Below are 27,883 nucleotides of genomic sequence, written 5' to 3'. Positions count from 1 at the left end.
CCTGTGAGGCTGTTGTGTGAGCTCAGAAAACCACATAGTGTGATTTAGCATGCTTGTTTTCTAAGGTATTAGATGATGGAAGTTTTCTCGTTTTCATATCCGGTTATGGTTTCTGAGAAAGCCAGGCAACATGATGATCTCGATGATAAGCCAAATCTTGCCAAAGGACTTAAGATAGGCCAAATTTGAATTGACATGAGAAGTAGCCACAATTCACAATGAGAAACTATTGTTCCGATTACGCAGTCTTTAGTTAATACATTTTTAAGTGAGCTCGTTATGGTCAGGAGGGCCATAAGGCAGATTAGAATTATTTCTTTCTGGGGGTACAGGACGGATTAGATTATATTTAAGTGAAACACAGAGATTGAACTCATCAATTTGAAGCAGTTCAACAGCATAGTCTTCCCTTCATTTATTTATAGAGAGAAATGTAGATAGAAAAGCAGAAGCAGAGTAGAAATTTCAGAGAATGAGATAATGAAGTATGAACATATGCATTGACATGGTAATATCTCCCCAGAAACGGTTCCAGCATGTGCTGCATTAATAAGAGCTAGGAAAACGCTAAAACACTGTACCATATATGCTGTCTGCCCCAGAATATATGAAAAGCAATTAGACTAGCTGCTGCTGTAACGGAAATAATCTTAGCTATAAGACTAGCTGCTGCTGTAACGGAAATAATCTTAGCTATAAGACTCGCTGCTGCAATAGAAATAATCCTCCAAGGGTCTTCCAAACACTGATTCTCTAATGCTACTGGCGCTTTTAATTGAAATGGACGTCAAGTTCATGGGACAACTTGAGGAGATCGATATTAATCGTTTACACCAAAAATTTCTCATTAAAGAGGTCATTCAAAAAAGAACTGCCACTTCCTGGCTCTATCTGTTGGACACACAAGTAGTCCACGTATCTAGAAGAGTTGATTTATAATGCCATGTCCTACATTTACAACTTAATCTTAACATTTTGCAAACCACGATATATCCCAAAAGTTTTGGATCATTAAAACTACTAAGATTTAGGTCGATACAAATATTATAAGAACCTGTGTTACATTTTGATGTTATGAGTATTATTGTTGTTAAAACTTACATAATTCAAGTCAATCACCAACAGTTGACACCGTTACATAACCCTTCCATGAAAGCTTTTGTGAGAGGTAAGATGGGTTTTGCTATCTAGGTAGCGTTGCTAAAATGCTATCAGTTTGGAGAAATGTTAACACGCAGCAGAGCGATGGATAATAATTAGTGGTGGAATCCAAATCACAAAGTCTATTCTATTCTACCTACTCAACTCCAGTGTTTGACAAAAGTTTATTCTTTCCTAGATCCCGTCGAATTCAACATCAGAACCAGTAAAGTCTTGTCACCGAAGCTTACGGCTCTTTGTTACTATTATGCTTTTGGAAAGATGCGTCTTCAGTATCCCTTTTAAAAATACTAACACAATTTAATGCTCAGGTTTTATTTTATCAAAATTGATTCGAGAAGATGAGTCCTTAACAGAGGGCCTGAATGAAAAGAAAAATAAGTCAAGGAGATATATGTAGTTCCTCAAATTCCATTCTAGCCCAGGGAGGAGCGAATTGTAGAAGAGGGGAGCCACATGACTAAATGAGTTTCTAACTGTGTTGCATTTGCCATGAATGAGATCAAACAAGCCCTCATGTACAAACAGGAGCATCAATTAACCACCGACCGCTGTGGACAAAAGGGTGAGAAACGGCCTGATGATGTAAAACATGGGGTCATCTGAGCCATAATCATATTGTTGGTTCCCGTCTGGATAGGTACATGCATTGAATACCTCTCAAGCAACATCACGTCCACAAAATCTACCGAGTCGATGAAATGAACAAGGTCCCCACCCTAGCTAGCTATTACAACTTTAACGAACACAAAAGGTCTACTACCCCGATCCAACTTTGGCAGGTGTTCTTGAAAAACAATGTTAGTTAGATAGTTTTACGAGCTTCATGTTAACCTAAAATTAAGACTGTGTAGCAGTCGGTTGCAACCAGGCAACCGATCACAATCGTTGATTATTATAACCAACTGTTGTTATCGATCGTCGGTGGAAACTTTTTCCCCTTGAATCGACCGAATAATTGACGGTTATTGTTTTTAAGAGAGCAGAAAGATAAAAGTGTCCTTCATTAATCCCAAGTAACCCTTATCCTCTATACCCCTGCAATTGTTTCCCTTTCCCCCCACTTAATTTTCCTACCCCCCTTCCGCCTCTCCTTGACTCCCTCTCATACTCCTACCGAAACCAACAGCCACCAAATTGAAGTCCACTCACCCTAAAAAATCGACCGAATAGAAGCTCTTAAAAATCGACCGAAATCGATTTTACGTTCTATGCGGTTCGGTTGGTTAGAACTTTGAAATTTTTTATTGATTTTGCCAAAAACCAAACCGAAAACTGATCGAACCGACTTTTGCTCACTCCTAGTTAAAACTCAAAAATCTAGTTCTGGGTACACGAAATAACTGCATACTCTCTTTTTGTTAGTAGTTTAGTGCTATATATTAATCGTTCCATGTTCGAAAGTCTATTTAATCTTCAAAATAACCCCAAATACGCTAGAATCAAAGAGACACTGTTAATAATTAAAAGATGAGATTTCATTGTCAAGCACAAGCTTTTTCAGGTTCGCAATCTTCTCACAGAATCTTTAAAGATACACATTAATTTTGCGCATTAATATTTTCTAACCACAAAACAAAAATGTACTTTGTAGGATATGCCATGCCACGAAATGTAAATGCAAAAAGACTTTGCTTGCTTAGGTGTCACCATTCACCACCATTGCATGCAATGCTGCAACAATAAAAGATGGTACTACTGAACGTACCATACCTTACTTCAAAGATGGTAATAATGACCATGGCTACACCTGTCAAAATGGTCGAATTCATCAAATCGGTCTATTTTTTATTAAATATGAAATGAATTGAGTTAAAAAAATTTAACTCATATTTGAACCGGGTTTAAATGAGTCAACCCATCAAATCAATGGAGTGATGTGGGTTGAGACAGGGTCAACCCTATGAGTTAAAAAAATAATTTTAATTAATTTAATAATTTTATATATTTAATTATGAAAAATTAATAATTTAGTTACGAATAGTATTGTTTATTTTATATATTTCAATGTCTTTAATCTTCACTTATCAAATTAAAAATTTTAATTTAGATTAAAACTTATTATCTTTTTTTTTTATGGTAATGAATATTAGATGATAAATTGATAATAATTCAGACCTTGAGACATTATTGCTGTCTAAACAAGATTTAAATATTTTACTTGAGAATGAAGATTGAAGAGGATATAAATGAGTCTTGAAATTTTATTATTTGGTTATATACTTATGTTTATGAGATAGTAGTTTGTATTAAAGATTTAAATTTTATTATGTAATTTATTTATTTTTTTATATTTAATGTAATTTATTTATTTGTAACATATTTTTATTATTCAATTTATAAATTAAATCATAGAACAATTTTATTAATAAAAAATTTATCAAATAGAATTATAAAAATTAATTTTTAAAAAATAAAAATAAAAATGAGTTGACTCAACTCAATCCATGCGCTAACAAAGAGTGAGTTGGGTTAAAATTTTGATGACCCATATAAAAAATAAACTGATCCGATCAAACTTATATTTTTTTAACTTACAAGAGCTAGGCCGGACTGGATCGAGTCGGCTCATGTTGACAGCTCTAACCATGGCGTTGTTCGTAACTCGCTATAAAAGAAAGCCTTACGGCTTACCTACTCAATAAACTCAGGCCAGCCCATCAAATTCGTCTCCACTATCGAGCCATGCCCAACACCGGTACACATATCCTGCTCTACCCGTTTCCAACCTCGGGCCATATCATCCCTTTCTTGACCTTACTGACCGGTTGCTAACCCGCGGTCTAACCATCACCGTATTGGTCACCCCAACAACCTCCATCCCTCAACCCACTCCTCTCCGGCCATGTTTCATCTTCTCTTCAACCGCTGGTTCTCCCCACCCCCGAGCCTTCAACGAAACCCGGCCTTCTCTCTAGAATGCGCCGCTTGCGTGAGCTTCACTATCCTCTGCTGCTCCAGTGGTTTCAGTACCAAGCGTCCCCCCTGTTGCTATTTTCTCCGATTTCTTCCTCGGCTGGACTCAGACTCTCGCTTCTGAGTTAGGCGTTCCACGTGTCGTCTTCTCACCCTCCAGTTCCTTTTGCTACTCCTTGAACATCTTTATGTGCCGCGAACCGCAAGGATCGATGATCCGGATGACGTTAATCAGACGGTGTCGCTGCGCGGAATCCCTAATTCTCCAAATACCCTTGTTATCAAGTCTTCTATGTTTACAGATACGGCAAAGATGGGGACCCAGACAAGGAATTTTATAGAGAAAACTGGCGTGCTAATCTTGAGAGTTGGGGAGTGGTGTTCAACACGTTCGCTGACTTGGAGAGCATATACATTGACCATATCAAGAAAGAGATGGCCCATGATCGGGTTTGGGTGGTTGGGCCCGTAATGATGCCAGCCCAAGGTGATGTTGATGCCACGGACCCAACTAATCGCGGTGGGTCTAGTTCGGTACCATGTCAAGAGTTGCTGGCATGGCTGGATGTACACCAGGACCATTCGGTGGTCTACGTGTGCTTTGGGAGCGTTCATGTGGTTGACCACGATATGCAAATGGATGCATTGGCGGCGGGGCTCGAGAAAAGCGGGGTCAACTTTGTTTGGTGCTTGAGGGAACCAAGTGACGGTCAGGTGTCAAGCGATCGGGGCCTGATTCCGGAGGGATTTGAGGACAGAGTAGCGGGGAGGGGCTTTTTAATTAAAGGCTGGGCTCCGCAAGTGGCGATTCTCAGGCATCAAGCCGTCGGCTCGTTTTTGACTCACTGTGGTTGGAATTCCACGCTGGAAGGGATCGCGGCGGGGGTGGTTATGCTGACATGGCCAATGGGTGCCGACCAATTTACCAATGCTAAGTTGTTGGTTGATCAATTCGGGGTTGGGATCCGAGTGGGTGAGTCGACTCAGAATATTCCCGAGTCGAGCAACTTGGCTCGAGTGTTGGTTGAGTCTCTGGATGGGACCAAACCAGAGGGTTCGAGCGAAGCGGCTGAGCGAAGCGGCCTTAGGTGCGGTTCAGGGAGGAAGCTCAGACAAAGATTTGGATGGGTTTGTTAAAGCGATGAATGAGCTGAAAACGAAGTAGGAAATCGATGTAGTATAATTATAACGACAAAAGTATATGACTTATTTATGCATGAAATATTATTGCCGAAAGTCACCCTTTACTAGAAAAGAAGCGTAATTACAATGATCCAATTTCTGTAATATATTTAATACAGTAACGATATATAGTTTTTATATAGGATAAAGTTTTGTTTTGTGCATAATTTTATGTAAATTTATTAATATTGAAAATGAACGTCTAACTCTTAACACCGTTAATAAATTTTGTAAAATGTAAAACATCCATCACACTAAAACATGTCACGGGGGTCATAAAAACACTAAAATGCACTTTTTTTTCTTCTTCTTCTTCTTCTTTTCTCTCTCCCTAAAAACCCGTTATTGTCTAATCTTTTTCCTCCCTTCTCATGGCATTTCTTTACCTTTGCCACAAAAATCACCCAAGGGGCAAAACAGAAACAAACAGGTTCATCCCTTGTATCTGTTTTTCTTCAACTCTTCAAACTAAGAAAGTTGATAAATATTATACATGTAAATACGCCAATGGAAGAAATGGGAAAAAATGGATTTCTCAAGGTAGAAGAGGTAACATCAAACGAAAATGTCCAAATCTAGTATGTGCTAACCAGAGTTATATGGTTGAGAATTGAGAATCATCTTGTTCTCCCATCCAGCAGAGGATACCCATCATCACCGTAAGTGATTTGAACAACATGCACAAGGATTTTGGAGAGAGGCAGCTGTTGTGAGCTGGACAGTAAGTCTTACAGCCCCTTTCATTGCCACCCCTTTCTTTCTCAAACGTAACAACCTGGCACTGTTGGTTATGGTAGCTAGGAGTCCTGACTTGTTTTGAGTGTCACATATTTGGATCCTGTATGTCCTATCCTCAAAACTTTTGCATTATATTGTTCTTTCAAAATTTCTATGATATCAAAACTTACTTTATCTATATAAGGTGGGGCTTGCAGCTATATTTGATAATAGTTGATTGAGCTTAACAAAAGTAAAACAATTTTCAAAAAGGTTCATTTACTCCCAACTTAAGACTACAAGCTAGATTATCTTTTTATTTACATCAGGAAAAATTAGTTCTTTGTATACTTTGCGCATGACAATGCGTTGCCCTAACATCATATTCAATGGAAGAAACTTCTGGCGAGTTTTAATAGTCTTGTAATAATGTCCAGGTCGCGTTACGTGTTATTCCATATTTGTCTTCATTTTGTTGCAATGTTCTCTGAAGAAACTTGTATTTTCCTTTGGACTGTACTTTTTTCTTTTGTACAATAATTGGCTTTAATCTTCTAGACATCTCTATACTAAGAGCGGCAAGCAGCTTTTGATTTTTTTTCTCTTTTTAAAAAACAGTCATACTGTTTTCTGACATACCAACCACGTGGTCAAGTTTTCAGCTTGTTTTGTTGTTTAGCAAATTCACAGCTCATCACACTACCACTATTAGGATCGGAGTTGCCGTGCATGTTTATGATCTTGGTTAACTTTAAACACTTGTATCATGCAAAAGAACAAGTATTGGTTAGTTGTAATATGTATAAAAACTCTTTGCAATTAATCATCAATCGCAAGGAGCACGTTTTTTAAATCCTTCTTGAACTGCTTTTATATTTTGTTCATCCTTGTTCTTAGTTTACATAACAACAGTTGTTTTTTTTTTTAAAAAAAAAAATACTCACACACTTTTAAGTTTAATAGAAATTTTAAATAAATTTAGTAATTTTTTAAATACACTCTATTTAAAAAATGTAAACATCATTAACAAAAATAATAAAAAAATTACAATATTATTTTTTATTAACTTAAAAAATTATTATTATATATATATTTTTTTTAAAAAGGCACCGACCGATGCTCCTAACTTTCCAAGAAAAGGGAGCACTAAGAGAGGGAACACCGATCGTTAGGAACACTTGGGCTGCAGTATTCTGCACTTTCAACGCAAACAAATATCATAGTAAAACACTGGCCAGGGGACGGACAACCAATACAATACCGACATCCAACAATCAATGACAACAGAAGAAGCCAAAAACATAGAATGAGAAATCATAATTTCCCTAGCAAAACCTAAAGCCAGCCAGAAAGGATCCATGAACCAGTGATTGGAAAGGGCGAAAAAGCATCCGCAAGATGATCCAAAAACATAGAAAAATTGACAAGCATTAAAAGAGAGATGAGAAATACCCGTGCCTGATGACCCCAACTTTGGCAAGCCCCTCAGCTATATGGTTGGCTTGTCTACTAGTGTGGGTGAAGGTCACCTATTGTTAAAGCCATCAACCGACCATAAATCATCATAAAAGGCATACCTTCATTTACAGAACCTCGGATCCATGACACCGGCAGCACCATCCTTCGCACCACCATACACATTCATCATCCCGAGCAGCCATTCCTCAGCAGCAGAATCCCCTACTCATGGATTTAGTCAATTTTTATTAGGGGTCAAAAACAAAGAAATATAAAAGTTAAAAATTTATAAAATTAATATATTAAACTTAACCAATAATTTTTTAAAAATTGAATATTAAACGTTTTGATTTACATTACTCTTGCTGATAAGTTGAAACATTGAGATTTAGTGACTTAAATGTAAGAGAATCATTTAGACAATTTCTTTAACAGAATTTATTATTTGTTTTCAACTTATTCATACTTTAATCAAACTTGAAAAAAAAAATTAATATAGTCAATATTTAATATTTTTATTTTATTTTTATTTAAACTTAAAATACTAAATATAAAATTATAATACTTAAAATATAAAAAGTTAAATACAATATATAAAATTTTACGTAATGATTAAATATATAAATAATTAAATAATATAAAAAAATACAAAAAATTAAATCTTTTTAATTTCACATAATGATGGTGAGTAATCATCTTTCTTCCTTGTCTAAGCTCATAAATCTCTTTTGAGAAATGAAATGTATTTCAATATTGAGTTATAAAAAAGACAGTAAAGTAAAAATAACAATAAAAAGACAAAAGAGAAAGAACGAGCAAAGAAAGAGAGAAAGAGATAGAGAGAAATTAAAAACTAAATTAAAATTGAATAGAGCTTGTAGAGTTATCTTATTATTTTTTATTTATATTAATTATTAAACAAAAATTATTTTGAAAAGATAATTTTTTTTAAGATATCAAAGTAATAAATATAAATTAAGAAATTCGAACCACTATAAATATTATTGTATTGTCCACTTTTATTTACCCTTGTTTACTTGATGTTTAGTAATTCTAAAAAATTCTCATCCTCCCCTTTATCTAATTGATCAAGTGCTCTTCAAACTCTAAAAAGCTGAACAGAAAATATTTAGTGTTATTCAAGTCAACTCTAACACTCCAACAGAATCAACAAGAAAGACAAAATTAATTTACCTTTTCATATATATTATCATTTAATTATATAAAATATTTTCAAAATAATAGTTATTTACTTTAAAAAATTCTAACTTGATAATATTGAATTCAGTAACAGTACACACCGATAATATATCAAATATAAATTCACAACATATTAACATCAAGTTAACACGATTCAAAATTGATTAAATCATGCTACTCCTATCATAATGAACAACTCATGTAAGCACGCTCTGCAATAATTTTAAAATCCATAACGACAAATTTACGTAAAAAAGAAGAGATTATGCAAACGCCATTCCAGCATTAGAAGTAGCAATGAATAAACCTTCCCATGATAATCATGACACGTGATGAGATTTCAGAACGAAGAAAATGACAGATCAATGCTTTTTTTAATCGTAAAAGCAGGAAAACCACTTACTTTCTGAACAATTATAACGACACAGCATCAATCATCATTCTATTATTATCCATCAAGACTAGTTTTCTTAAAAAAGCCGCACAATAGGCACATTTTTTGTAATCTCCTGGCTCAAAAACTTTGGCTGAGGCTGAGGCTGAGGCAGAGGCAGAGGGATCCGGAGCAGCGTAGCTTACCCTGGCATCTTGAAATTCTTTCGTCAATTAACTCCTAGTAATTATCTTATACTGCCCAACTTCATCTCCAAGGTCAGTATAGGCCATCCTTTAAAAACAGATGCATCCAACCTCATGCACGGAAACATGTCCAATGCAATGATGATATATTATTCTAAAGCATAGATTTGGTTCAAGCAAAGGATGATCATCTCCCCAAAGAATTTCAGTATGAGCACCTAAAGTTTGATGTCAACCAAAGAGAAAATGTCTCCAATTTTCTAACATATTTTCCTCTGCCTTTGGCAAATCACACACTCACTAATCTCTATTAAGCCCATTACTGTTTTGACTTAATTTAACTTCAAACAATGCTCTATTGCATGTATGGTGCAAGCAATTAATTGAGCAGCCACCATATAATAGTCCCAATCCAGAAAACATCAGCTCAGTTTTATTTGATTGGTTCCAGAAAACCTGCTAGCAACTTGCGGCATTATTGTGCAGGAAGCATATCCTTAATCACTACTTAAATGAGCAAAAATGCCACAGTCAAAGCCAAAGGCAGACTGTTGGCTTCACTCTGTTTGCAAAAGAACCTGTCTTTCCAACTAAGATGCTATAAAACCCCAGACAATTCCATGTCCTTTATCACCGAATCTAATCTCTGAGAAAGCCCAGCTCTTCGATATCCAGCAATCAGCAAATCATAAGTTGATTTTGAAAGCTTATGAGAACCCTTAATATGTTCCAAAAATATATCTAGCCTATCATAAGCTTCTTTCCTGAAGTAACAGCAGATGACCTTCTCAACATCATTAGCGCATCTAAATGCCAACCCTTGTTTCAACATCCTGCCCACTGAGTATTCTGCATCATCCAATCTATTTAACGTGGCATACATCCTTATAATTCCAGAGTGCACCTGCAACATAACTTCAACAACTTGACCTGACTCCACTACAGTTGAAAGTAGTTCCTCCATTTCTTCTACCTTCCCGTATTCAGAATACAAACACACAATCTTCTTAGCCATCTTCACACTAATTTCCCGCCCAACATCCAGAAACGATTTCAATAACTCTTTAGCTTGCCTAAACCTTCTCTGTCTACAAAACCCTTCCAGCAAATTCTCCAATATGTGCTCATTAGGCATTATTCCTATCGACCTTATTTCTTCATAGAATTTTTCGGCACCATCAAAGTCGCCAGATTTGATACAACCAGAAATGAGAGATTCATATGTTTGTAAAGTAGCACAATAACCTGCAGCTTTTTTTGCTGAATACCAACTTTTCATGGCAACAGCATTTCCCAAACTTGAAAAGCCAATTATGAAAGTCTCATAAGTCTCAGAATCTGGTTTATAGCCCTCTGACCTCTCCATTATCTCAAATAAGCTGAATGCTGTTATCGCATCATTCAAACACAAGCAAGCATGTAGAAGGGAATTGAAAACAGAAGCCGTTGGTTTAATCCCATGAGCCTCCATTGAAGTGAACACATGCATTGCAAGTGGAACATTTCGAGTCTTTGCACAGAGAGACATCAAATTCAAGTATTGATCATAATCTCTCTCATTTTCCTTCAACATTTTCTCTAATTTCCATTCCAAAACCTGACCAATCAAATAGTAAGCTAAGTTAAATCATAGCAAATGAAAAAAGTATGGTTTGAATTGAAGTCAAAAACTGCAACACAAAAAACTACGGTTCAGCATTTCAAATGTTTGGCATTGCTATTGTAAAATTGCTGTAACAGGAAAAATGTCCAAAAAAAATGCTCACGAAATAAAGAAAATAATTAAAATACAAGCAAAGGTACATTATATTGTTTTTTTCCCGTAAAAAATCAGTTCAATGGGAAAAGCAAGAGGCAACATGCATAGCATTTAAGATTTATTACCATACTATTTACTGTTTTTAGCATTACATTTGCAGTCGAATGTAAACTGCTGGCTAATGGTAACAGTGGCATAAGATGAAAAATAGAGCAATCAAATCCATTCCTTTGAATTCAAAACCTTACATTTCTAAAATTTTAATTCCAAGGGAAATAAATAAAATCAAACCCGGATACATATGGTTAGCGAGAGCAAACTTCTAAACATAAATGAAAACTGCAAATCTTCAATAATTTACGTTCTTCCATTAAAGCCCAAAAGTCTTAGCAGCCAGACAAGGCATTGCAAATTTCAGTAATATTAGAAAGAACTTAAAAGACAATTTTCGGCTTTTACCAGCTGAGCCTTCTCAGATGACAAAGATGGGAGACCGGCGACAAGGGCATCCCAGGGAAATGCCGAATTTCGTAGGGCGAAACGATCATCAGAATCAAGCGTAGTCTTGATTAATGAGCTGGGCACCTGAAGCAGTTTCTTGAGAAGAGGATTGGAAGACGATGGCTCGTTGCAGAACAAACGTTGAGATTTGAAAGGGATTAGCGTAATTTGAGGGCTTAAACCTCTTTTAGCCACGGATACTAAACCTTTGCGAACCAACGCCATTTCTATTTCTTTCCAGTCTTTTCTCTTTTTTTACTCGGAACTTTGGTTTCGTTGGCACAGTGGTCGAAATGGGGGGTGTTTGGTTGTTGGAGTAGTCTTTAACTCTCTTCTATTAAAATAAAAATAAAATTGAGGAGATAATCATGTACTCATGCTGGAATTAGAAATCTCAAAAGTAGGTATAATTCAATTATAATAGAATGTATTAGTGAATTACAGATTAACTTGATAAAAAAATTTATACAATAATAAAATATAATTTTATTCATACATTATTGTGCTTTATGTTTAATCAAGTTATATCAATATTCTAATACTTTTTTATATTGGTATAACCTTTTCCTTGTGAGTATGACTTTTCAATATGTCATTGATAAGAGGCTTATCAAAAATCTTTTTAGGGGCAGTTTTTCAATTTTATTAAATGATATTATTACAATTTCATTCTCATGCATTATTTTGACATAAATATATTATTTTTATTTCTTTTAAAATAACTCTTGAACTAGTGAAGAGGATTTAAATAAGTTTTTATTATTTTATTACCTTTAATCAAACTCATGAACTTTTATTAGTGTAATAAGTTCAATATGAATAATTCTAAGAGGAGTGAATTGAAATGTTTTTAAAATTTTAAAAATTCTTTTTCAATTTTGAAAAAATAAAGTTTTCTTAAGCCACATTTCCAATTTGAAAATGAGCAAGACGATTGGATTCTTGTAAAATAAGTAAATTTGGAAATAAAAATAAAATTGGAAGAGTAACGAAGGAAGGAAGAAGGATTAACACAACAATTTTTATAGAAGTTCAGTTTCCTTGTTTATGTTCTCTCCATTAGATTCACGGAGGAATTTAAATCTATCATTAAAATAGAATTCAATATAATACTTTTTGTAGATCAAGTGTAACATTTCAAAACAATACCTTTGTATGGTTAAAGTACAATCACTCTACCTTCTATCTTGGTTAAGATATAACCACTTAATTTTTACTTTTCTAATTAGTTAAAGTATAACTACTCAAGTGAATATAATAAGAGATTAAAGTGCAGCTAGGATGCTTTTTAGAGGCTAAATAGTAAGTTAAGTACAATATTTGGTGAGAATGGAGATAAACAATAAAAGCTCTCTAAATAATAGAATAGAAGACTTAAATGCAATAAAAGAAGTACAATAAGTATTAAATGATTTAAGATGAATTATTCTCTTAAAGTTGTATTTCAAAGTCTTCTAACCTTTATAAATACTATGCAAGCTTGTATTTATAGTTGGTGAAGTTTCAAAAGTAGTTAGAAGTGCATTAAATGTGAAAATAGTCGTTTTTCTTTTCATTCTAAGCTCTAACAGTTATATTGCATCAATACATGTGTGAATGTATTGATATATTGCCTCTTTTATGTTTGAATTCCCACTATAATATATCGATACATTCTGGCATGTATCAATACTTTTTAATTTCGCTACAAGGACTTGAACATTAAGTTGGAAATATATCAATACATTTACTAATATATAAATATTTTTGAGGCAGTAAGTATTCTGTTGAAAATATATCGATTTTTTTGAGGCTGTAAGTATTCTGTTGCATTTCTATCGATACATTTGAGAATTTATTGATAGATTGAGTTTGACTTTACAAATTTTGACTTTCTTAAGAATATGTATCGATAAATTTCAATTTTTATCAATACTTGTCCAAATGTATCGATACATGAAGAACATGTATTGATGGATTTAGACTAGAATGCATTTTTCAAAGTCCTTTAAAGGAGTATTAACTTAAGCTATGGGCCACACATGCAAGAAAGCCATATGCACACATTCACACAGATAAACATGCACAGGATAACCTGCATGAAGGGATCCAATAGCTACTAAGAAGAGTAGCAACAAAGTAAAGTATTCGAAGACAATTAGAATACTTTTCATATTTAAGTTTTCCTTACTTGTTGATTGTTTTGCTTACACAAAAGTCTAGCTTATAAGATATTTATTTTTCTTGCACTCTAAGAAAATCTAAAATTAAAATGCTTCTTTATTTAATTACTTGCGTTATAAGTAGGTTTAAGATAGACTATCTTTATAAATTGCCCTTTTATATTTTATTGTAAAACTGAATAGGGCTTTCCCTGGTTCCATTATTTTGAACAAGGTTTCCTTGATTTCATTTTAAATTAAAAAGGGTTTTTTTGACTCCATTCTTTTGAATCATTTTATTTTTCATCCTGTTTCATTGTTTTGTTCTTAAACTCATTTGAAAGTATTAGGGAATGTCTAGACTTGATATTCCAAGACTTAGATAAAAATTTGATAATTTTTGTTTGTCATTTCAAAATATGGAATCAATTTGAAAACTATATATGGAGCTAACAACTTTTATTCTAGATTAAATAAACTTTTATGATTAATAGTTTATTAACTATAATTAATTAAAATATTATTTGTTATTTTTATATCATGTAACGCTAACGGGAAGGCGAAATGTCTGTGACCATGTGACATAAAATGACTATGATAGTTTAGCATGTTATGCCAACATCATATGGTATAAAATGACAAGTGATATTTTTGTTAATAATAATTAATTAACTATTTGTTAAAATAACTTATTTAAATCAAAATAAAAATATAAAAATTTAATCGAATATAATTTAAAAAATAAAAAGTTATTTAAAATTATTTAACAATATAAGAATTTTTTTAAGTAATAATATGCCTTATATATACTATCGACACATGAATATTTGTGTTATTTGTACACTTGTGGAATTATAAATCACACATACTAATAATACCATAACTAGCAATGTGCATTATAGAGGGAAAGTATAAGTGTCCTGACCGATTGAAAGCCAACTTTGATATATTTCATATTCAATTCAATAAGTAAATAAAGATTAAGAGAAATGATCATTTATTAAATAAAAATTCTAAAAGAACAACTTAGTGAAAAGGTTATCCAAAACAAGGCTTACTTTGAACTCTTACCTATGATAGCGCATGTAAATTTAGTTGAATAGCACATACGCATTTTCACATTTTAAAAACACACAAATTTGAATCTCCTTTTTTAACCTCTTATATACATTTTGGCTCTGTTAAAACAAAAACCCAACAGAAGGAGGCTGTTGAGTTCCGAATGAGTGAAAGGACCTTAAGCTGCTGCCTGCCACAGTGCACATGGGAGTTCGGAGTTGGGACAATATAATTGCTGTTGCAGTAGATGTCCGTTTGGTTTGGCAAAGAAACTTAACCCACGTGCCCTTGAATTTTCAAGCAAAACAGCCTAAGGACATAAAAGTAATGCTGCATCGTTCCAAGAAAGTAACGACTCGCATGCTCCCTGCAACAAAAGGACAATCCTAACAGCAATCTAAGCTTTAATTTGGCTAAACAGAAAATGAAGTAAATTTCGAACAAATAACACATTTTTTTCTATCAAAGAAAACAAAGAAAGATAACAACGAATACGCCTCTGTAAGAAAAACTGGTAAGCATAATCATAATAATAATATTCTAATTATAACGCAGAGATATGGAGCATAAATTCTTACATTACATGCTCCATCTACAAGCCAGCCATTTAAAAGGTGTTCCAAAACCAAAAACACACTTCCATTTCTTTATTCTTTTCTTCAAGCTTAAAGACAGTTTACATGTCAGAATTTGCATCTAATTCCGTTGAACATAGATGCTTTACCAATTCCTCCAAATCCTTAGCCGAGCTGCCACCTTCTTTAATTGCCTCTACTGCTGCCTTTCTCAATTGTATCACTCCTTCTCTCTCTAAGCTGTTCTTATTGCTCACTGATTCTGCCACCACTCGTGCCAACTCGTCTGAGTTTGGCACAGTTTGCGCACCCTCACACGCCCTCTTAGCCACCCTTATCTCATCAACCAATAAAGTATCGTCCACAAATTGGTCAGCACCGAAGGGCCACGTTAGCATGGTCACACCAGCCACCACAGCTTCCAAGACCGAGTTCCACCCGCAATGAGTCAAGAACGTGCCCACCGCTCGGTGACACAGTATGGCAACTTGCGGGGCCCACCCTCTGATTACATGTCCCTTACTAGCCACGCGATCTTCGAACCCGTTTGGAATCATGCCGTATTTTCCCTCCACGTGTCCCTCCGTGGGTTCCTTAACGCACCATATGAAACGGACCCCACTATTCTCCATCGCCGACGCAACGGCTGCCATTTGATCATTGGTCAACACGACTTGACTTCCGAAGCAAACGTAGACCACCTCGCCTTCCTCACATGTGTCTAGCCACGTCAACAAGCCATCCACCGAGATCGAGCTGGGCCCACTCCTACTTACGGGGCAAGTAAGAGAAGAACTGTTGTTAACATGGAGACGGTGCAAGGGCCCCACAGCCCACACATGATCAGAGCCCATCACTTTCTTCAAATGGTCGAAATAAGGCCCTTCTAGTTCAGCAAAAGAGTTAATAATTAGACCCCAACTTTTGATGTTCGCAATAAACCCATCTTTGATAAATTCTCCAGCGGGGTCGCCCCCAACGCACGCGCGATAAGTAGGAGAGATTTTCCACCAAGGGTACTTTGGACATTTCGGAATTTTATCAAACGAAATGACAGCCGTCGGTTCTTGAGGATCATCCAGCTTAGGGAGATCGAGCCACAGGGAATACAAAACAGACAATGCCGTGGCGCCAGAAGGGGAAAAAACAATTCGTTTAATCCCTAGACGGGAAGCCAAACGTTGAGTCCATCCCAAGAACATGTCGGAGACAATGGCTGAAGGAGGTGAAGGGTGGGATTCGAACCATGACAACAAAGGGTGATAGAGCTGACCAAGGGCATGAATCAAGGCGGTGGAACAGCCTTGAGGTAGGTCTTTGCAGTTCTCGACGTCGGAGGGAATGGAAGCGTGGGGCGGGAAGGGGAGGACCAGAGTTTTGATTTGAGGGTGGGAAGAGAGGAGTTGGGTCAACAAGGGGAGGTTCTTCGGGGTGACTAATATGGTGATGGTCAGATCAGAGGCGGTGGCTAAGTGATGGGTGAGGTCTAAGAGAGGAATCATGTGGCCTTGTGCTGGGTAGGGGAATACTAGGACGTGTGCATTTCTGCCTAATATTGCCATGGGTAGGAACTAGGAATATAATTGCTTGGAGGATTAACAAGGAATGCGAATCTGAAAACGTATCTGAAAAACTTTTGGCTAACCAGCACAGAGACTGAATAAGTTTGAAGAGAAATGACGGAAGGCCAGCAGACTCTTCTTTTAATGACGTCAATGGACTTTGTTGTGCTTAAAGTACGCTGCAATATGCCTGCCCAAGGATCGAGACGTATGGGTTTATTTTTTAATTAATATTTGCTGTATTAAAAGGCCGATCATCAAATTTTGCCTTCTCATTAATAAAATATTATATTTTAAAAATAAAATATTAATATTTTATTTTTTAAAATATAATATTGATACGACACGTGTCATAGTTTGATAAAATACTTTACTTTCCGACATCCAATATTTTTCTATTTTTATTTTTTTCACATTTATAATTTTTTTAATAAAAAAAGTCATAACAGTAAACTTGCGTAGGTACAATACTAAAGTAAATGTAGGCATATAATATTCATCACTGTTTTCATTGCCAGAAAATGAAAGTAGAATTAGCATAGTAATTGTAGATTTGTATCCAGAAAAACAAAATGGTTCTGATAGTCAATCTGATTAGGTGGATTTGGAATCTGACTTGGGTAGAGTAGACAAGTACTGTATTCGTCTTATTATATGTGTCCTTTAGTAACTTTTTGTAGTTGATATGAATTTAATTTTGATTATTATTTTTTTAAAGTATTATATAACATTAAATTTGTAAAGAATATGTTTTGAAAAGATCAGAATTCAGAATTTTATAATATTTTAAAAAAATATATCAAAATTGAGATTATGTGGCTATTAAAATCAGCAAAAAAATGGCAACAAGGTAAGTAATTAAATGCATGCTTCGTTTATTCAAATAATAATTTGGTTGAAAGTAGAACTTGTTTCGTTTGTACATGAGCAAAACACTATAAAACTCAAAGTCTCAAGCAAAATGTTTTTTTGACGGAGTCACATTTATAAATAAAAATTATAATCATAACTAAGTATAATATCTCATATAAAATATGAACCAAAAAGATAAATAAATTAAATATAAAATTAAAACAAAATCTCATAAATTATGATATTAAACCATGCCTCGTGTGTTTTTTAAAGTCAGGGCTCCAACTTAGTTGCGGGCCATGAAAAATGGCCTCAAGTTAAAGCCGCGCAAATTTGAGTCGCACCCTGATTTTCAAAACTAAGAAACATGAGCAAATTAGAGGATACAAAAGTACAATAATGAGCTTGTTACGATAGAAAAGATAGAAACGTAGGAGCCATTTGTCTTTTTCCGATCAACTACAGTATCAACTTACTTGATTTGAGTTAACGAGTATTTATAAATTATAAACTCGTAAACTTGGGTCGCTGTTTTGATAAATGTAGTGGTTTGGATCCTATTTTTGGCTGAAGCTATTGGTCTCGGTGCCGAGTCACAAACAGCAAGTGCTGTGGGTTGGACAAAGGTTCCACTCTACTTACACTCATTGTCCTCGCTATCATGCTTTAAATCCCAGGCAAGATGGCCAATAGCCTTTTTACCTCTTAGAGTACAATTACAGCATGTGCATTTTTGAATATTAAAACGGAAATTGGGATGCTTCCAACTTGCCACTACAATTGAGAAGCATATGAATGAAATATAATCCTTTTTACAATGAAATTCTATTTTACCAAAAATGAAAAAAAAAACACCTTTTGAGAATAAAGTCAAAATTATAATGAGATTATTTTTTAATCTTTTGAATGACAAATTAATTTCGGACCAGCCCAATAGGTTAAAGTCCAAGGCCTTGCTTGTTGTCTGAGTAATCTATATTTTTAATATTATAAGGACTTTGGTGGGAGGAAATGAGTTTCCCTCATTATTTTAAGAACTATTTTTTAAAATCTCAAAATGTATGTTATCACATCTCCTTTGATATTTACTATTTTGAGTCTTGTGAAATACAGTTTAAAATTTTAAACAAAAATACCTTTACTTGTTTATAAAACTACTAACCCTACATTATAAAAGAATTTTTAAAATCATTTTCCTTTTCCGCTTCTCTCTCTTCTGTACACGCCTCTCACCCTTCTTTCTCAAAGCAAGCTTCATGCAACCATCCTCCTCCACGGCTACTGTCATCTTCTACCACTAAGTTTTTCTTTGTCGACTGTCAAAGAAATCACCGATGTTTTTAGAGTGCCAATTTGATATTGGCCACCGCAAGATCGATGCCTTATAACATCAACGGCTTATGAGAAAAAAATGGACAAATAATAAAATAAATTATAATAAAAAATTATATTAAGAATTAATATTTTAAAATTTGAATAACAATAGAAATAAAAAGAAAGAAAAATGAAAATAGAGAAAAAAATTGTAATAATATTTTAATAATAAAATATTAAAATTTTAAAATTGAATGATAATTAAAAAAATTAAAATTTTTTTATTAAAACATACAATTATAATAAAGAGTTATGTTGTATTTTTTATATAAAATTTACTAAATTATGGTAATGACTAATGAGTAGTTTATTTTTAATGAAAGAGAATTTTATCGTTTTATTATTTATTTATTCTACAATTATTTTTACCAATTAAATATTAAAACACTCATAATAACATTTCTTATTTTGTACTATTTCTTTTTTCCATTTCTGACACAACAAGTGCTATAAGATGAGGAGTGAGCTGACCAACATGAGGAAAAGGCAACGAATTCAGACGCGAAATGGCGGGCGATTCAGCAAACAAAACCCTCGAAATCCCAATGCTTAAACTTGAACCAGTCATTCTCCGAGAACATGGACGATGGCGATCAACGAACGGCGATGAGTTAGATTCCTTTCTCTGCGGAGTATGCTTATCAAACGACGGGCAAACAGCAATCAGGGGCACAATCGATTGTTGCGACCATACCTTCTGCTTCGTTTGCATCGTAAAGTGGGCCAAGGTGAAGTCTTTTTGCCCTATCTGCAAGCTCACCTTTACCACCATCTATGGACCACAGAAGAACGTTGTCTTTGCTTCCAAACGCTTCGTTAACGTCCCTCAAGGAAATCAGGTCACGTTTTAATTATTTTCTCATACCCCGTGTTTAATTTTAAGAAATTGATTATTAATGCTAATTATTGTTTTTATTTTTGAGTTTAATTTGCATAGAGCTTTTTTTTTTAAGATTGCCTCACTCATAGCAATTATCATTTTATTAGGATGAAAATAGATTCGAATCATAACTATTTGAACAAGAGATACATGCATTTATTATTAAATTAAATATTTAAATAACAAATGTCCGAATGGATTAATTTTTCACTCTTATTAATAAAAAAGTCATAATTAAACGCTATTAATTATCTGACTATTCATAAATTATCTAACTATTCGTAAATGATGTCATTTACACGTTTATAAATTATGTAACTATTCATAAATGATGTCATTTATAATTACTTAGAAAATTATTTTTTATAAGTATTACAATTTTATCATTTCTATGATTACTTTTACGTGCATGTTGAGATGAATTGATATTTGTTACCATTGTAGGCTAACCATCCCTTTGGAAATGCAACATCTGGGCTACTTAATCCTGATGAAGAAATTAAATGCCGCGTTTGCCATGGTATAGCTGATGAAAGTAACCGTCGGCTACTTTGTGATATCTGTGATTCAGCTTTTCATACTTATTGTGTTGGCTTCAGTGCGACTGTACTTGCTGGCGGTGCTTGGTTTTGTTATGGCTGTGCTCTTTCTAGGTCTAACCATGACAAAATTAAAGTTAATATTGCTATTGACAATCAAAAGATATCTGGAAACTTTAATGTGAAATTACCTGTGGAGACGAGCGTTCCATATTTTGGTGTTGCAAGGGAATCAAATATCCCTGAGGTTGGACATCATAATCCAAGTTTCTCTTCACTCCCTAACTATTTGTCACCTCCTTTTCTCGCTGGAAGGAGAATTGTGGATGAAGCCAATGGTCCAAGTGAAAGAGGTCATCATTTGTCACCTCATCTTTGTGGCAAAAAGAGTGGGAAGGGTCGCACCAGGGCTAGGGTAACAGAATTAGAGCAATTGGTGCATAGTCTACAACAAAAGATAGAGGATGAGCAGGAAAAAAGGGTTAGATTGGAGGATCACATGAAGCAAATCATTGAGCAAAATAACCGAGAGCGAATCGACCAACGTATTGAGGAGAAAATTCATCAGCATTTTGATCAAATGTTGACCATGCGTGTGCAACAAATGTTGTTAAAAATGCATTCAGCAGTATCATCTTCAAAGCCACCAGTTTGAGTAAGCAACTTTATGTGATTGCTTGAAAACGAAAAATCATCTACTATAGAATCTATTCTCATCCGAGCAGTTTGGTTTTGTTTTTGGTTTCTAGTTCATTTCGAAACAGCTTATTTAAGATTGGGAAAGAATTAGCAGTTTGTAGAGCGAATAAATCTTGCACCCAAATGTACCTTGCATTGCCATTAACCTGTAGTTTCCCTTTGCAATGAAACTTAATGACAGCCATAAAGCGTTCTACCTAAGTAATTTGGGACAATGAGCTTTGTTCTTTATATATATAAATAAATCTAGAGAGTTGGTTGGCTATGGTGGCTGAGTAGACCATGGTGCTGGTGGAGACCACACCCTCCAACCATGCAAGCCAATTCATTGTAATGACCTTATTTGACTGATCGTTTGTTCTGCAATCTCTTCACTAGGTAGCTGTTCCTTGTGAGTTGATATTCTTATATAGTAGTATACTATATTGTAAGTAGCCAAATGATAAGTCTATACCGATACAGAAGGAAAGGATTCGCTGAGAAGTTTCAATACTGTTTTGCAAGAGCTTTTAGCAGTCAAGAATCTTACTTGTCAGCTCCTATTCTTCCTTAGGGGAAAGATTACGAGTTCAAATATCTCACTCTTCAGTATTAAGTAGACATGTTAGTTTCCTAGAACGGGGCCCATCTGTGATGACCTATTTCATAAAGACATTTTATGACATTGCCATCGATGATCAGGAAAATCTCTTATCTGTTTTCATTGTATTATCAGATACCAATAAAATGTATTTGCTTTTTAGCCTTGAACTCGAAATTTGCAGAAATATTGCTATTTTAGATGTGTGTCATGTTTGAAGGTACGTAAAATAATATATTGTGGAAAAATAGCCGTGGTTTAATTTATTATGTATTCATCTTATGATTATTATGTTGTGTGTGTATGTGATACGCAGATTTGTTCTTGGATGCACAAGATGCCTTATTAGATTTTGTCATCTCATTTCTCTCTGTCTTTCTGTTTCACAGATTCAATCAATATCAATGATAAGCACACATGGCTTGTTCCAAAGATGATCGAGCTTCTGGGCTGAATTCCTTACCGTCAGATACTAGGACTTGGGTGAAGGTGCTTTTTTTCTTTTTTCATGGCTAACAGACTTGTGCAGTCGTTCATGAATACTTTCGTCAGGGAAAACGGTAGTCTATCTTGCTGTTCAAAACATATAATGTGTATATTATTGGTGACATTTATTAATACATAATTATCTGTTTTATAAAAAAGAGAGAAGAGTAGACAAAATATGGTGCATCACCCGACACCAAAATATAAATAAATTGCATCCATCATTTCACGAGACAGAATCAAATAATATGATAATAAAGATTTAGTTTGATGTTTCCTGTTTTTTTTTTTTTTTTTTTCAAATTCATTACTCAATTATTTTTTGACACGTAATGAGGAAATACATAATTTCTAAATGGTAACTTTTATTTCATATAATTTACTACGTGATATTAAAGTTATCAAAACCACATGACAACGTGATAAATGATGTTGATCAATGGAAGTTAATTAATAATTAATGAAAGATTTATTTAATTTAAAATTAAAATTTAAAAATTTAATTAATCGCAATAAAAGTTAAGTACTTGATTGATTTTTTAGTATAATTTAGTGCCCTAGTTAGATATTTTTAGATCAGTATGAATTCGAAATCATAAATTTTAACTTTATTAAATTCTTACAAGGCTCTTTGTAAATTCAAAAAATTACACATCACTCTTATTTCTATTAATTTTGTTCTAATTACCACAATTAGGTGAATTCGTACTAAATTGTTAGAAAAAATATGGTAATTAATTTTACCATGGTTAAGGCAATTGACCTGCTTGATTTGTAACCATCGTTTAGCGAGACAAAGTATTCTACTGATAAAGTTCTAATAGATTACTTCTGACCAATTAAGATTGCCTAATTGGCAACCTTCATTTAGTGATAATTTAATGAGAACATAGATTCACTTTTTAATTAATTAGAGAGTTTTTTTCAAGTCTTTCTAATGATACTTGATTTCTTCTCTCAACTAAAAATTATTAATCGCTGAATTAAAATGAACATTGAAATGCTTATAATTTGATTTAGTTGACAATTGGTCTTAATTTAGGAAACAAATCTTAACTTTTAGCCTAATGGCCATTTTATATTAAAAAATAAATTTCAAAAAAATATATGTTGCCTTAACATTCATTAAGTGAGGGAATTATCTGTGTAGAGTTTATTTTATTAGTTTGCTTTGAGTATCTTTGGTTTAATAATAAACTTTTTTGTGTATTTTTAAATCTTTTTTAGATTAATCTTTGTTTAATTTTAAATAGGTATGTTTATCACTTGAATTCTTGCATAGGAAACTAGTTCCCCATGCAACCAAATGTCTCATTTTCCTCAAATCTTGATACATCATTTATTTAATTCTTTTCTTATTTCTTTATTATTATTTCTCTTTTCTCTTTTTCACAATTTCAAAACTTTTGTTCTTTTGGGTAAGCCACAATTTCAATTCTTTTGATTTTTAACATTTTTTCTCTTGAGATTTCTTGATTTTTTTCTCAATTAAAATCTTGTGAATATTCTTTTAATAGCATTCTTATGAATAATTTTTGTTGCAATAAAGATTAACTTGTTAATTTTATAGAGTAAAATTACAAAAATAAGTTTTTAGGGACATTTACAAAAGAATTTTGAAGTGTGAATAAATAGGTTAACTTTGAATTGATAGCATTTTGTTATTTTTATTAGGTAAAATTAATAGCTTCATTTTTGAGAGAATAGAGGTTATTCATAATGTGGTAATTAAGAAAAATCTCATAGGGTCGAAAGCTAATTAAAGATGTAAAGTGAATAATTGATGATCAGAAAATAAAAAAGAAACTTAAATAAAAAAAAGATGGGATTACATTTCCTTCCCTGAATTTAGTTGCAAAAGAAAATAAAAACAAAAAAAAAAGTGATTTTTCATGCTTAAATTTGTGTAATTTTGGGTAAGACTAGCTTTAGGTCATTCAATTTATTATGTATCATAATGTTAAATGATTTCAAGACTAACGGGCTTTCAAGCACGAAAAGTGACCCAGTTAGTGGTTTGGGCGAGGCCCAACAGACCCAATCCAAGGCCTTGATTCTTAACCGAGTTGGATTCTCAATTATTGACTTCTGTTGAGTGAACGCGAGGATCCAAGACGGCTGAATCAGGAAGACAAAAAATGGCGGGTGACTCAACATCCGGCTCGCCATCTCCTTCCCCAAACAAACGCCTCAAAATCACTACCCCTAATTCCAAGTCAATCATTCAGGACGAGCCCAGTGGTCATCACCTACAACAATCGGGGGACGACGATGATTCAGATTCCGAGATATGCGGAATATGCTTATCGGACGGTGGAAAAAGGGCCATCAGAGGCAAAATCGACAGCTGCGATCATTTCTTCTGCTTCGTTTGCATCATGGAATGGGCCAAGGTGGAGTCGCGTTGCCCTATGTGCAAGCGCAGGTTCACCGCCATTCGGAGACCGCCCAAGGAAGGTGTCTTTGCTTCAGAACGGGTCGTTAACATCTCTCAGCGAGACCAGGTCTCGTTTCTTTTATCGTTGTCGAGTTTAATTGCCATTTTTTTCTGTTCTATAAAACAATGATGATAGTTAATTGGTTTTATATTTGAGTTTAGTTTTTGGCGTGCTCTGTTAAATTGAGTTCTATGATTAATGTTTTTATAAATTTAATTATTATAATTACAGAGACGGGCTATATGAGGAGGATAACTGACATTTGGGGAAACTTTTTTTTTTTTTTATAATTGTTCTTTAGTTCTGATAAATTCTGCTCTGGGCAATTTGATACCTGACTGAATTCTGTGTATCATTCACTCAAGGAAAGTTTTATTTGCCCTAGCTTGAGATGAAGTGCAAAAATGCCACCACTCAAGTTACCATGCTCTTAGTTAGACATTGGGCTTCATTTGTCAGTTAAAGAGGTGGAATTCACTAGTAAAAAAGGTCATAGAATCATTTACCACATGGATGCTGTCCTTTACTGATATTTGTTACCTTTTCAGGTTTACCATCTCTTTGGAAATGCAACATCTGGGCCTTTTGATCCTTATGCAGAAGTTAAATGTAGCGTGTGCCATGGTATAGCTAATGAAAGTCTTCTACTACTCTGTGATCTCTGTGATTCAGCTGCTCATACTTATTGTGTTGGCTTGGGTGCGACTGTGCCTGATGGTGACTGGTTTTGTCACGATTGTGCTCTTTCTAGGTCTGAACATGAAAAAACTGAAGTAGATACTAACACTGGTAATAAAATGATCTCTGGAAATTCTCATGTAAAATTATTAGCAGAAGCAAATGTTTCAGTTTTTGATATAGTACGAGAATCAAATATTCCAGTGTTTAGTGGACATAATGCAAGCGTCTCTTCACTTCCTACTTATTTGCCACCTCCTCTTGTCCCCAAAAGGGAACGCAATGCTGTGGATAAAGTAAGTGGTCCAATTGAAAGAAGTAGGAATACCATGGGCAATTCAACTGAACCAGGTGCAAGAACATTGGGCCTTTGTCGAAATGTGCACAGCCGCATACAAGCTCTTCGTGAAAATTGGCATTCATTGCAAAGTAGATCATTAGGTTTCTCTTCTAGTATGGTTGAATCTGGTGGTGGAAGTCGTAGAAAAGGTACGGTGGCTCTCTTTTCAGTGTCTAATCATAGTTCAAGTGAACCACAATCATCCTCTTCCACAAGTGAACAATCTACTTCTCAGAACGGTTTTGTTGAGCCTAAGGTAGACTTATATGATACTGACAAGGCTTGGAAAATGATGAATATTGCCAAGTCAATGCAAAAGAATTGTAAAAGGAATAGTTGTCTTAACCAGACCTCAACAAAACCCTCTTGCCTGGGAAGTGCTTCAAAAGATGCAATCAGCAGTTCAGGCCTTCATATATCGCAAATCCAGCGAATTGAAACTAGGAATGAGGAAAGAACAGGAAAACAGATGCATTACAGGTATTATTATCGTGAAAGGGAAAAGGAAAAACACAAATCTCCAGAAATGGACAAGCAAAAGAGGATGGTTATGAGTATACAATCCAGTGAGAGAGTTGTTACTTCTCATTCACCTCGATTTTCTCCATCTCCATCATCTACAAAGTTCCAGATTCAAAATGACGACTGCCATGTGAATGGTGTGAGGCCATTTGTGAAAAATGCTCAAAATAAATGTCAAGAATCATCATCAAATGCAAACAAGGATGGTGGATATTCTTGTTCAACTAGTTCGGCTGGTTCAGTGCTACGAGGATCTGCCGATTCATTAGATTCCAACTTGGAGTTCGGTGTATCTATTTTAGATATACCTGAGAGGAGAACCAGGTTAGAGAAGAGTTGTTCCAAAAGCAAGGATAGAAAAGATGATAATGTCAAATGTGAGATCCAATCTCTTGTTAAACTCAATTTAAAGCTCCTAAGCCAAGACAAACGATTAGGTATGATCACTTTTTTTTTTTTTATTTGGATAGGAGGAATGATCACTACAATTGAACCATATTAAGGTTTTACTATAACAAGTGTCTGAAGAATGCTTGCTAACTAGATTAGAGAGTTAGTATTTAATGTATTCTTGGAATAATAATTCATTAAACAAAAGCAATACATTCAAGGTAAATTACTGCATTAAATGCACTGGTATTTCTTAAACAATAATGCATATCTGGTTGAGGCTGGAATTATTTGACCATGGAGGCAGGTGATGTTGAGATCTATTATCATCCTGATTGCGGAAGTATTCTAATTACCACCAAGTGTTAAGCTATTTTTTCTCTTTTATTAAACTGCCGAAGGACCTGTACTATTAAGTTTGTGGAAAATCCTTTGGATTCTGGCTAGCATGCCAACAAATTTGATATTATACATGAAAGAAAAATGTAGCAAAACAATAGCACCTCAACAAGAATGGAGCAACAAAAAAATGAAAAGTGAAAGGAATTTACCTGAATGATTTAAAGATTTAGTTGGAAAGCCATTTTTTTTTGTTTTTGTTTGGGTGTATGTGCGGCTAGTTGCGATGCCTTTAATCATTTTCCATGAAATTATGAGTATATTCTTTTGGCATTGCCATTGTAAACTCTAGTTTATTGTATCTTGGATGCTTTTTGATTTATGAAAGATAGTATGACATATTGTGTGTGCAGGGGTTGATGCATTCAAGGAGATGGCTAGGCTTGCCACCCATACCATCTTGGCAGCATGTGGTTTTCAACACTCGACATCCAGTGTCCGCCCTTTTCCAAGCTCAGTATGTAGCCACACTGATGATATTAAACTGCGACATAAGTCCACTTTGATGCCAAATTCTTGCCGAGAGTGTTTTTATGTTTTTGTGAAGAATGTTGTTTGTTCCATTATGATTGAGAAAGGTCATAGTGGACCTTTATAAGGTTGTCAATACCAAGCCGTTTTGTCATATTTATACATCATAAGGTGGATTGCAATTCTCTTCCCCTTGCAGTCAAACGGCCATTTTCCCTCTTTGACCCATTTGTTGTTTTTCTGTAAAACAAATGTAAGTTGAATTGGGAGATAATGTATCTAGTGCAGTTTGTTCCGAAGCACATTGAAAGCACGTGAATAAAGTAGAATGGCTTTGTTCTATTTCTTAGCTTTATGTTTTCCAGGTTTTCCCCACTTACCATGAATGATTTTGGGTATTAGTTAGACAATTTTGTCCTCTCTGC

General features: G+C 34.4%; 3 protein-coding genes and 1 pseudogene across 4 annotated transcripts; 2 read left to right on the top strand and 2 right to left on the bottom strand.

Annotated features, from left to right (window-relative positions):
* The first annotated feature begins 3,327 nt into the window (after nt 1–3,327).
* Nucleotides 3,328–5,347, top strand: LOC110418251 (flavonol 3-O-glucosyltransferase UGT89B1 pseudogene; annotated as a pseudogene).
* A 1,756-nt stretch (nt 5,348–7,103) lies between these two features.
* On the bottom strand, nt 7,104–11,748 carry LOC110418157 (uncharacterized). 2 transcript variants are annotated; one of them, XR_002445365.2, is made up of 3 exons: nt 11,432–11,748; nt 9,038–10,810; nt 7,104–7,656 (listed from the first exon to the last, which is right to left on the bottom strand). XR_002445365.2 is itself a non-coding variant. In XM_021430800.2 (2 exons), exons 1-2 carry the CDS (start codon nt 11,696–11,698, stop codon nt 9,812–9,814), a joined length of 1,266 nt encoding a protein of 421 aa, XP_021286475.1. In that variant the 5' UTR covers nt 11,699–11,748; the 3' UTR covers nt 8,827–9,811. The 2 variants fall into 2 exon arrangements, 1 of the variants encoding a protein (XP_021286475.1); XM_021430800.2 differs by lacking the exon at nt 7,104–7,656 and having other exon boundaries at nt 8,827–10,810.
* Nucleotides 11,749–15,175: 3,427 nt separating this feature from the next.
* On the bottom strand, nt 15,176–17,078 carry UGT89B1 (UDP-glucosyl transferase 89B1). The gene has a single exon (XM_021430742.1). It carries the CDS (start codon nt 16,808–16,810, stop codon nt 15,350–15,352), a length of 1,461 nt encoding a protein of 486 aa, XP_021286417.1. The 5' UTR covers nt 16,811–17,078; the 3' UTR covers nt 15,176–15,349.
* Nucleotides 17,079–24,322: 7,244 nt separating this feature from the next.
* Nucleotides 24,323–27,807, top strand: LOC110418706 (uncharacterized). The gene is made up of 3 exons (XM_021431506.1): nt 24,323–24,724; nt 25,207–26,635; nt 27,341–27,807. The coding sequence occupies exons 1-3, from the start codon at nt 24,359–24,361 to the stop codon at nt 27,583–27,585; spliced, it is 2,040 nt and encodes a 679-aa protein (XP_021287181.1). The 5' UTR covers nt 24,323–24,358; the 3' UTR covers nt 27,586–27,807.
* The last annotated feature ends 76 nt before the right edge of the window (nt 27,808–27,883 follow it).

This window comes from Theobroma umbraticum, unplaced genomic scaffold (assembly GCF_002168275.2).
Source record: "Theobroma umbraticum cultivar Fairchild unplaced genomic scaffold, ASM216827v3 scaffold_50.0, whole genome shotgun sequence".
Lineage (NCBI taxonomy): Eukaryota > Viridiplantae > Streptophyta > Magnoliopsida > Malvales > Malvaceae > Theobroma > Theobroma umbraticum.
This window is presented reverse-complemented; position numbering and strand designations above follow the sequence as displayed.

What these genes read in the sequence shown, in the direction of transcription:
- UGT89B1 (XM_021430742.1), bottom strand. Translation starts at nt 16,810, where the DNA reads ATGGCAATATTAGGCAGAAATGCACACGTCCTAGTATTCCCCTACCCA.
- LOC110418157 (XM_021430800.2), bottom strand. Translation starts at nt 11,698, where the DNA reads ATGGCGTTGGTTCGCAAAGGTTTAGTATCCGTGGCTAAAAGAGGTTTA. An exon ending in CATCTGAGAAGGCTCAGCTG is followed by an intron (nt 10,811 to 11,431) that starts GTAAAAGCCGAA and finishes TTGATTGGTCAG; the next exon opens with GTTTTGGAATGGAAATTAGA.
- LOC110418706 (XM_021431506.1), top strand. Translation starts at nt 24,359, where the DNA reads ATGGCGGGTGACTCAACATCCGGCTCGCCATCTCCTTCCCCAAACAAA. An exon ending in ACATCTCTCAGCGAGACCAG is followed by an intron (nt 24,725 to 25,206) that starts GTCTCGTTTCTT and finishes TTACCTTTTCAG; the next exon opens with GTTTACCATCTCTTTGGAAA. An exon ending in AAGCCAAGACAAACGATTAG is followed by an intron (nt 26,636 to 27,340) that starts GTATGATCACTT and finishes TTGTGTGTGCAG; the next exon opens with GGGTTGATGCATTCAAGGAG.